This window comes from Rhineura floridana, chromosome 9, assembly GCF_030035675.1.
Source record: "Rhineura floridana isolate rRhiFlo1 chromosome 9, rRhiFlo1.hap2, whole genome shotgun sequence".
Taxonomy (NCBI): Eukaryota; Metazoa; Chordata; class Lepidosauria; order Squamata; family Rhineuridae; genus Rhineura; species Rhineura floridana.
Genome location: NC_084488.1, coordinates 3,202,792 through 3,213,981, shown reverse-complemented (window position 1 = coordinate 3,213,981; position 11,190 = coordinate 3,202,792). Strand labels below are relative to the sequence as shown.

At 40.1% G+C, this 11,190-nt stretch overlaps 1 protein-coding gene across 8 annotated transcripts in view; it reads right to left on the bottom strand.

The window, feature by feature from the left end:
- Positions 1–4,462: 4,462 nt before the first annotated feature.
- ABLIM2 (actin binding LIM protein family member 2) overlaps positions 4,463–11,190 on the bottom strand; it is a 128,851-nt gene continuing 122,123 nt past the window's right edge. For 6 of the 8 annotated variants that reach the window (XM_061585003.1, XM_061585004.1, XM_061585005.1 and 3 more), the window contains one exon: positions 8,602–8,766. In XM_061585003.1, coding sequence (XP_061440987.1) covers positions 8,617–8,766 — 150 coding nt within the window. In that variant the 3' untranslated portion in view covers positions 8,602–8,616. Of the gene's footprint in view, positions 5,483–7,619; positions 7,701–7,889; positions 7,898–8,601; positions 8,767–11,190 lie in introns of those variants that run through there. The other 2 variants (XM_061585011.1, XM_061585008.1) reach the window with 2 other exon arrangements.

The window sequence follows — 11,190 nt, the reverse complement described above, 5'->3', positions numbered from 1 at the left end:
CACAGTGGCCTGCAAAATAATGTAGACCTCCTCACATACCTTCAACTTCCTGTCAGTACCCCCTTTTGCACAATTTGCAGATCATTTCCTCAGACATTCCTTGGACCCTCCTGCATTTCATATTGATCACTAGGCTTCCGCAAGCAGGCTGATGATTGGTACAGACACAGGAGGAATACGTATACAACCCTGCTCCCTTTTTGCCTTGTGACGGTTATGACATCATCAGGCATGATTGTTTGGCCCTCAGCAGAACAATGAAACCCAGTGTGGTGTACTGGCTAGAATGTTAAATTAGGACTACATAGGTACAGGTTCAAAATTCCAGCCATGAAGCTCACTGGGAGACCTTGGGCCAGTCACCAGCACTCAACCTAACCTACCTCATATGGTTACTCTCAGGATACAATGTATGCTACCTTGTTGAGTTCCCTGGAGGAAAGGAAGGAAATAAATACAACTAATCAATGTGCATTCATAGTGATGGGAAGTGGAGCTGAGACATTTGGAATGCCACTTGCCAAGAGTTAGGATACCACTAAGTGTTTGCCTTGTGTATAAACTGGTTATAAAGGAACAGTTTGCCTGACTATTAAGAACTGATTCACAGTCAGAAACTATATTCAGGTCCGGTGCCAAAGGGCAACCAGATTGGGCCCTGGCTGAGGCCCTCTGTCCTGTGATCTATGGCAGCACTGGGTCCTGCAACCCGACACTGCAGCAGATCGCGGAAAAGAAGCTCCCAGCCCCCCCATATAGGTAGTGTGGGCTTCAACAAGCCCACCTGCATGCCACACCTACCCCTCCTGTCGGGGTGAAAGCTATGGACGTGAGGGCTTTCCTAGGGGCTCATGCCCCATCTGCCATCTTGGTTGACGGCAGAGTTGTGTGCTATGCACGCCACTTTATTCACATTACATGGGAGGAAGATGGAGCACACAGGCAGGCTTATTAACCCCCCACACCACCTGCATCAGGAGGGGGTGTTGGACTATGGTACCACAGGCCTGGGGCTGGCTGGTGCCCAAGGGCTGAGTCATGCCCGGCACCAGCCCTGACCATATACATGTAGCAGAGGAGCTGGAAAATGAGTGTGATTATTATGCTGTTATCCATCCTCAGTCTGCTTGCAGAGGCTTGAACAAAACTCTAGCTAGTTTTTAAAAATGTGGAGGAGCCATGTTTCATTAAAGAGCTAAATTTAAGACAGCTTCTATTAGGTTTGTATCTAGTGGCTTGTAGCAGAATGACACCAGTTCACTGATGAAATAAAAGCCGAACAGTATGACAACAAAGGAAAGGTCCAAAAATTTCCTATTTGCAAACTTACTCTAAAAGGTTTAAAAGGTGATGAACCATTCATTCCAAATATGATTAGTTTTGCTCCAAAATCTGTATTAGGACAATACCTTCATTAGGGCAACCTTAATGTCACAAAATAGCATGCAAGCTTTTTAGTTCTCCAAAACTCTTCTCCAGATTATATGGTAAACAAAGCTGGAGGCTGAATTGGCTGGTAGGTGTGGCAACTTGTGCCTGCACCTTAAGAGTTGCAGAATGTGTATATTCAAATGAGATTTTGTAATGCGGGTTTCAGATTTGCACTTCTTGTTGGGAAGAAGCAGAAGACTCCCCATCTCTGAAAATACAAAATTAAGCTGTTACCCAGGTCTGTCATCATCATTAGATGAAACAAATTGGGATGTGGAAAACAAAACACCCTAGGCAATTACTACACTCCATCTTTGATACTCTAATTTTAGGTGGTGTGCTAGGTTAAAAAAAAAGGCAATAGAAGCCAAATTGGGTAGCGTTACCAAGCAGTTGGAGGGAATGTGGGATCCTAAATTGGATGAAGACTATTTTATATCAGCCGAAGATGGGCCTTCATTTCACATAGATTGTGTGAACCGGGACCTCCTTTTTGGTGCAGAGTTATCTGGTATCAACTATCAGCAACATCATGTAGGCTACTGTCATGTAAGCTACAATATGATGGAGGCCTCCAGCTGCTAATGTAGGTTGGAGCCCTTGACTTACACTAGTATCCAGGGACCGCTGCAGAGGCATAGTGAGCACTAGTATAACTAGGGTGGTGCAGCAACATCCCAACACCAGGCTCAAGACTGGGCAGGAGGGAGCATAAAATTCCCCGTTGCTGATGGAGAGTAGCATAAAATCATAATAGCATGAATTTCACACATTCAAACATACTTACCCACATGTAATTAATGAAACCATTATAAATAGTGAATAATAATTTTATTAATCCCACGTGGGTAATTTTGATCTTTGATAACAAATTAAATATGAAAATAATCTTAAAATGAATGTAATTTATCTAGTAACAATGATTTTTTTCTCAAATTTATGGTGATCTTGTGAAATTGGGGTGTTTACAGGAGATTCAATTAAATCAGACTGCACTGATTCACCTTCATAAAACAAAGTCAGATATTGTAACTATTCCACTAGGGCTACTGGAACATAATTCTCACTATGAGAATGTCAAGCAATTTTAAAACCTCCCCCTCACATTTCAAAGCCACACACTCTTTCCTAGCCCACAAACATTTCATACTGCCACAGAGAAGTGTGGAGGCATTTCTGTCACTCTCCTGTTCTCTGGTCAATCAGCTCTCGCCACCACTCATCCAATCCTAATCCAAAAGTATAGCTATGGCAAAGAGCCATGTATATCTGGGCAGAAAAACCATGTGACTGACATTTAAATATCAAAGGACTGCCATCTTTTCAGCTCCCACTGGGCAGGCTCCCCCTGTTGTTATGAGGGCTATTCAGCAGCCACTATATCAGGTTAGGGAGACTTCTTAAAGAACATCCCTGCACAATGTGGTAGCGTATTAGAACCATACATCTGATCAGAGCTGTTTCCTCAAAACAACTTTTAGCATGTTCTGGTAACCAGAAAAGCAGCAGGGAGTGTTTCTTACCCTGAGCATTTCTTTTTTGTTTCATATTTGTTTTGTGACCTTTCTAGAGAGAAAGAGGAAGGAAGCAACAGTAGACAAGTGTGCATCTCTGTCTATAATAAATATTTTTTGCTTAATAATTTTGCTTTCGTTTTTCATTCTTACGCTGGTCTTCACATCTCTAAGTATGGCTTAATTTCCAAGTACCAGCTACGGACTCACAATCTTGTCTGGAAATCATACTTGGGCCCTCTTACATGGAAGCTCTTCCTCTGCCCAAAGATGTGCAGTGAATTATTAATGCGTTTATCAAATCCCAGCACCCTTAACAAAATACAGCTCCCATGATTCTTCGGGGGAAATCATGTGCTTTAAATGTGCATTGGATGTGTTTTAAATGTATGGTGTGGACCTGTTCATTGTCTCTCAAAAGTGTAGTTGCCAAAGAAATTGATTACAAATATTGTGGATGATTTTGCTTCACTTAAAGTACAAAAAGTTATTTTTAAATTTTAAGATTATATAATTACATATTAATCTGCCATTTCTAACTTTGCTAATTTAATACTGAAATGTATAGTTATATCTTGGCAAGTATTATGATTAATATGACTGACAGCTGTAGCTGTAAGTGTGTGAATAAAACTGTTACTATTTAATAACAAATGTAAACTGCAACCAGTAAATTAAGACTTAAGATAAAAGAAGAGACTTGTATCTGTATAACGAGAATTCTAGTTGATGTTAAATAAAAGTTATGATTTTCATTTTGTAATATATGTATTTTAAGAGTTTGTTAATATTATGATTACCAATAACGATATTGGTAACAAGGCTGTCCTGCAAATTACATTTTTAGTTTGATTCTTCATAATTGTATACAAACAGCAATATGGGCAGGGGAGATACACAATATACGGTCCACACCAGGCACAGTTATGGTTAATTATGGCACTGGTAGTGAGACTCAGTCAAGGTCGTCCCCATCTCTTGTTATTTCCTGCTCACAGCCCACCACTTAACTCATTTACATAAGTTAAAATTCAAACATTTTCACATAGCTGGGTTAAGATTGGACTGAGTAACCATACTGAAAGTGTTATTGTATTTTAGCAAGAGACCTTAAGAACCAACACATGAGATTCCTAAATTATTAATGTTCCACACATGCTTATCATGGCAGAAAACATAATAAAGAAACTTATGGCACCTTAAAGCTCTAGTCCACAAAAGCTTATGGTATAATTAAATTTGTTAGGGTTTAAGATACCACGAAGTATTACTGATTTTGGTGCAGCAGACTAACCCAGCTACCCCTCTGGACATCATTGCAGAAGTTTCTTTCCACAGGTACATGCAAATACCTGTAGACAAATGGTTTTATATTAATGATAGGGTGTTATTTTAATTACCTTGCATGTAAATTGAATTTTATTTTCTATCTACTTATCTCTAAAACAGTACCTCCTTAAGTGAGGCAAACACTGGAGTAACAAGCCACATAACATTTAGGTACAAAACAATATTTTTAATGTGGACATCACAGTGTGCATAGAATTGCTATTACACATTCTTTGTACCAGAGTGAAATGAGGAAAAAAAATAGAAATACACAATCAGAATTGCACAGCCTTATGATATTTCCCACAGAATTTGCTTATTTTTGGTGATGTGAAGGTTGAATTTCTACATGATCTCCAGCTGAGTTTAACCCAAAGTACTTAGATTTAGGGGAAATTTGTCCCACTAAATAGTTCGAGCACTTAAAATCAAGTACTGAATCTAAAATGGGTGTTGAACTGCCTGTATAGTAGTCTGAACACATTTACATTACAATCTATTCTTACTAAAATAAAGGTTTGATAGATATTTTTCATTTGCTACTTTACATTTGAAACAGTAGCTTGTATTTTAGTGAGAGAATGAGACTTAAAGTGCTTTATTATGTTTGCTTTTATTCCTAAAAGATGTCTCACACACAAACATTGGCAAGAGTAACTTTCTGACATGCTTCTCTTTGGCCTTTATCACATTTGCTTCAAAGTAGCATACTTTCCTCTTGGGGAAGATTTTTTTCATCATTCTGTTTTGATTGAGGTTTTGCTCACTAGTGCAAAATGTAGAAACAAAATGGTAGCTGAACTGTTGTCAAAACTATACAGTTCCTTCTTATTTAAAATTACTTTTTTGCAATAAGCAATAGCTAAAGCAATCATTAATTTAAAGCAAGGCTTGTTACATTCTTTTAAAGACCCAGTAGCTACTGAGATATTCCTCTGGGTCATGCAAATGCCATGTTTTCTCTCTCCCCACTTTTTTTCTCAGTGCCCCTAACACAATGAAGCTGGACAAAGGATCAACAGCAGGTGCAGATGACAAGTTGTGACAAGAGTAGTTTCTTTTCATTAAGCACATTGCAGTTAGTCTACAGGAGGCTAGAAAAGCAGAGCCTTTTTCTTTAGCTCATTTCGTTTCCAAAGTGCGAGTCGCTCAAATTGTTCAATGCTCATTTTGAAGACTTCCTGGAACTGTTCAGGGCACAAGTGCCGCTTGAAAATGAAAAGGAAAAAAAAGCAAGGTAAGTACTTCTAAAAGAAATATTCTCTCTTATATATCTATTGTGACATAAATAAATATGTAAAGATTTGAAACAAATTCACAACTACTTTTGGAAAGTTTTCCACTAAAATATGTAAATTCCCCAGAAAATATTATTTAAATTTATATCCCACCTTTCTACCCATAACAGTCAAGGCAACTAACAACCAGAATGAAAACACAGTAAGCAATAAAAACACTTAACAAGTAAATAGAAGAGCAGATAAAAACCAGTAAGGATCAGAAAATAAAACAATAAAACACCAAATTGCAGCAATGTGGAGGCTCTCTGCAAGTCCCCTGTTAGTCCCAGGTATTTTAATAAGGAAAGTATCAAATGTTCCTATTCCCCGCGACCCATGGAAGACTTTCTGGATTGTTCAAGAGTAGGTTCCTCACTTGGATCCAGAGTTAAGGTCAACAACTCTAAAAGAAGAAGGACCTCTTCTACCACCCCTTGACCTGACTGGAAGAGTAGCAGAATCCGTTACCTTGGGTGTAGCAGTTGCCAACTTGCTACATCAGCCATTCAACAGAAAACTAGACGAGATGGTAAGACAGGAGGAACAACCCTGGAGATTCCCACCTCCTCTACATGTACAATGGGAGGCAAGAAGCCTTAGCATGAGCAGATGCCTTAGCCAGGAGAGGTGAAGGGGAATCCTGTCTGAGAGTCATGGAGAACAGGAATATATGGAAATTAATTTCCTTTTCTTCCCTGACTTCAAAGGACATTTCACGTTCTTCAAGGTGTACAACTGCAGTGAAATCCACGGCTGGGTGCCTGGAGGCCAAGAATTCATGGGCAACCTCCTTCTGTGCCACTCTTCTCCCAAATGCCACATCTGCTGAGAAGTACATCTCAATTTTGTAATGATTGGACCACTGTGAGGACCAATGTTCAGGTTGCTGCCTTAGACATTTCATCCCAGGAAAAGTGGCTCAAGAAAGCTACTAAGCCCATTTCTCTTACCTGATGAAGAACCCCTGGAACTGTCAGAGGAGGAGGTTTGAGTTGCCCTCCCTGGTCCTTGAAAGCACCAGTGCCAAAATCTCAAGTCCAGGAAGAAGAGCATCAACACAGCATGTAGACCTAGAGTCATTGGTCTACTTGTGAGTAAGGGGTCTATTTGTGAGTAAGCAGTCCTTGATTCACTTTCACTACTTGCTGCTGTGGTTAGGGTATGGTTTAGGAAGTCAGGGTATATAAGGCAGGGGTGGAGACTCTCCAGCCCACGGGCCAAGCTTGGCCTGCCAGGCTTCCCCATTTGCCCCACAAAGCTGTTTTGGGGAAGCTAAGGTCTTGGGAGTTGTGTTATGAACCTGTGCTTACAAAATATAATAACAAATAAATTCAATAAAATGAGGCAGGGGTGGACTGGGCAGCTGTGGAGAAAGGGCCCTTCCTTTCTAAAGTTGTTGACCCTGCCTCTGGACCACGATGAAGGAGCCTACTCCTGAAGTGTCCTCCACAGAAGAATAGCTGCATCCTAGGAACAGAAATTCTGTAAAAACTGTTTTCCAGAGTGTCTGACTACTTATTAGGGACATCAGGTACCATGGGAATGACAAGTCCCAGGGCATCTTGCACCTGAAAAATGATCATCTTAGATTCAAAGCAGCATCTTAGGCCTGGAAGTCAGGGGACCTTTTCCAGTTCTCAGAAGTTCTTTCTAAGTATAACAGTTTTAAGATAACAGCAAGGTGTTTCGGCCTTCTCATCTCATGATGATGACATCAGGAGCATGACAGGATCCAAGCCACATTAGTAATTTCCTACTACAGGAGTTCCCAAACGGTGGTCTGCAATTGTCATTCAGGTGGTCCAGGGAGCGTCTGTAAAAATTCAGTTGAAAAAATCCTACAGCATCCAGGACAGTGCATTATAATTGCTGCTATGGGCAGAAAAACCATCAAGTGGTCCACCAAGACCCTCAGCAATTTACAAGTGGTCTGTGGGGAAAAAACTTTGGAAACCATTGTACTACTACATTGGGGAATATATTCAGTTGGGGATTTTTCAGGCATCACAATTAAATAATTTCAGTGTGTAGAGTTTTAAAAATCATAAGCAAATGCCTTTCTTACCTCCAACCTGGTTCTATCCACATCCTTTGGTAGTTTCACCCGAACTCTGTTTGTTACAATAAGTGTTTCATATGGATAGATCTGTACACAAGAAAAAAGTATGATGCCTAGAAAGATGTATCCCTTGTGGCAATTTTTAAATGTAAATGGAACATACTTGTATCTATATTAATATCACATGGACTAGAGAAGAAAAAAGGAATACGATGAACCTTGCTAAGAAGGGCTCCTTCTCAACATTCTTTCAGTGTTGTTAACAGCAATCCTTACCTTGTATTCTGTAAGAGACCAGAAAAACAATTGGTAGATTAGAGCAGAACTAACTGTTATTTACATACTGTATTTTGAGAACTTGTTTAAATGTTACTTTCCTCCAGTGAATACTATCAAAAAAATTTATTCTGTGGAGTCACACCAAGTTGCAATATTTAAGATCTCTTTATCCTGTGGATCAGTCAATAACATACATTTAGTGTACACATTGCATAAAAACACTGGCATACCCTTAATGGCTATAATGTTGGCATGTTTTTGTACAATTGAGCAAGAATGGGCTAAAACAGTATTACCACATGAAAGAGTGCTCTTTTGGTGATGGTCATATGAGTGCTGAAATATTCTAAACTAGTAATCTTCAATCTTTTCAGACCTGGGACTGATCTTAAATTGATATATTCATTTGGAGACCCACTTCTTCATTTTTACCTTTCATTTGTATGGTGCTGCTGAATTGACCCACTTTAGGTCAGGGCCAACCCACTAATGGGTCCCAACCCATCAGCTGAAAATCAATTATAGCTAAACCATCCCAGAGGTTCTGAGATTACTGCAGCTGCATGATCAGTTGACCTCTCCGACCCAAACATTAACATTATTAGTTCTAAAAGCAATTATGCTGCTATTTTAATACAAAGTTTGCAAGTCTGGCATTGATCTAAATTCATTAAATATTAAATCCAATCTACATTTTACAGAGCAGCCTGAAGTTTGATTGCTATTAGTATTCTGTGGTCGTCACATAGTCAGTTTTGGTTAGTATGTGAAGGTTATGTAGTGTTGGCACAACAGATATAGGATGGTGCTGAAGTATACCTCTTGTTCCCCAAGTAGCATCCTGGTCAGTGCCATATTGGGCCATATTTGCAGCCTAGAACAGAAAGAAAGATGGAATGTTTGCAAATTAATTCAATAAATGCTGAAAGGTAATACAGAAAAATTCCAACATGCATTCTTTAACATAATTATTTACCTAAGATGGGAAAGTGACAAAACAGCTGGACTGTGTATATAAACCAGTATACTAAGAAACATTTTGGCCTGTAAATGTCAATTATCATTATCATCAAAATGCTGGTTATTTTATTGTGGCATTAAAGCCAATTTATATTTTTTTAATTCAGTAGGTATGGAATTATTATTGAGCACTGTTATTATTGTACTAGATCTGGTTCAAATCCGGTATTTGAATATTTTGTTGTTTTCTTTTCTAGAGACATTAAATAATGGTTGTGTGAAATATCTTTAGCCATAGTGTTCAAAGGGCCTATCATTAATACACTATGAGTTAACAAAGCTATTGGGTTGCATCTTATAGACACTTAGCTAGGAGTAGGTCTCATCAAACTGAAAGTGGCTTACTTCTGAGTAGTCATACATAGGATGTCACTGTTAATAAGCTTACTTAAGATATATTGCATTGGTATTTATTTTTGTTAATTAATTCAAATTCATATTTCAGCTAATATAGTTCATTTCACTTTCCCACTTTATTTTTAAATTTTCATTGAAGAGTCTTATGAGCATGGCTATTCTAATGTATCATCTTAAGTACTTCAGTCTGTCATTCTGATTATGAATTTTATTGGGGTGATTATTTTCCTTCTTTTAAAAGAAACATTAATGTCAGATGGCTGTATTATACCATATGAGAGTGCACTGATCACATTTACAGTGCCTCTGTGTTTGTTTAAAAAAATAGCAGTCACGGTGGGACCACATCTCATGGGGAGGGCTTTTTAACCCTTTCCCCCATATCACAGTTCCAATGAAGATTACTCCCCTGGCCTGGGAGAGTGCCCATTATTGATGTCACTGAAAAGGTTCCCTTCCAGTCCAAGTTAGTGGAAAAGGGCAATTTTTGTCAAGACTACAATGCAAGTGAAAGGGTTAAAACTCTCCTATTGCACCATAATCCTGATCACTCTCACCCACTGCTGCTATTTATAAAAACAATTGCCAGACACATCAAATGTGATTACACTTTTAACATAACCTGTAGCTTTTCCTTGAGAGAAGGAATGTTAACGTCTGAGTTAAAAACAACAATCTTACAACTATCGCTTATTATTTATGTATGTACTTTATTTAAATATTTCCATATTGCCCTGCAGTTGAAAAATGCAGGAAACAAAGAGAGGGAAACCCTCGAAGTGCCAAGCCAGCAACCAGCCAAAAACAAAAGTGGTAAAAATAAAAAGTGTAAAAAACGGTGTTTTACACCGATGAGACGGCAGCGTGTCACTTGCACAAGATTACCCTTGACAAAGGGTGTTTTGATGCCTGAAATGTGTCGGGATGCAATAACCAATTCCCACTTCTATTTTCGGCTGGTTGCTGGTTTGACATTTTGAGGGTTTCCCTCTCCTTGTCTGTGGTGCATTTGGGGTGCCTCCCTCTTCGCTCTCCCACTCTGTTGAAACACGCAGGAGGACATATCACTGTCCAGGTAAATGAAGATTTCCATGTGCTAAACAGACAAGGCAGCTCCTTGGTCATCCCACAGATGAGGCACCAAAACCAAGGAGGCCCTCTCCTCAGTTGCTACCCTCCTAACTTAAGGAAGCAGGAGGGCACAGAAGATGACTGTAATGTCCAGGCAAGTTGATGCAGTAAAAGGCAGCCCATCAGGCCCCAAGCTCCTGAGGACAGGGTTGGGGAAATAACCATTGAGCCAGATCCCAATTTCTCCTACCCCCCTTGTGGGCCATCTTTGACAGTTGGGGGCCACACGTCAGTCACCTGACATAATGATGTGAGGTGACTAAGTTCAAAAGAGGTTTCAGTAACCACCAACGACTTACTTAGTGGTTACAGCAATAGTGGGTGATGGGGCGGTGCAGACAGGGCAGGATGGCTCACCTGCCTTCCAAGTGCCAATTGTTGCTGCCAGAAAGGGGCAGGGGCAAGTTGCTGGGAGCTCAGTGCAGTTTGGGTGTGGTAGCAGGAGCCACACCCACATTATGCTGAACTCCCTATGTTTTAGCCCTCCCCCTCTCAGGAGCCAGCAGTGACACTGGGCATTGGGAAGGCAGGTGAGCCCTGCCGCCCTGTCTGTGCCACCCGGCTGCCTGTTACTAGGTTACAGAAAGCCCCTTTGAAAAGAATGCGTCCGTTTGGAGGATTCTAAACCACTTCCTCAAATGCAGCAAGCAAGTCTCCTGAAATGCACAGCAACTCCCTAGTGCAGCCGTTTCCAGAGGGTCCTTTGGTTCTGACATATCCTTTGATCCTGACTAGTGATATGTCCCATGGCTCCTGACTGACCTCAGACTGATCCAAATTCCCCAGCCCT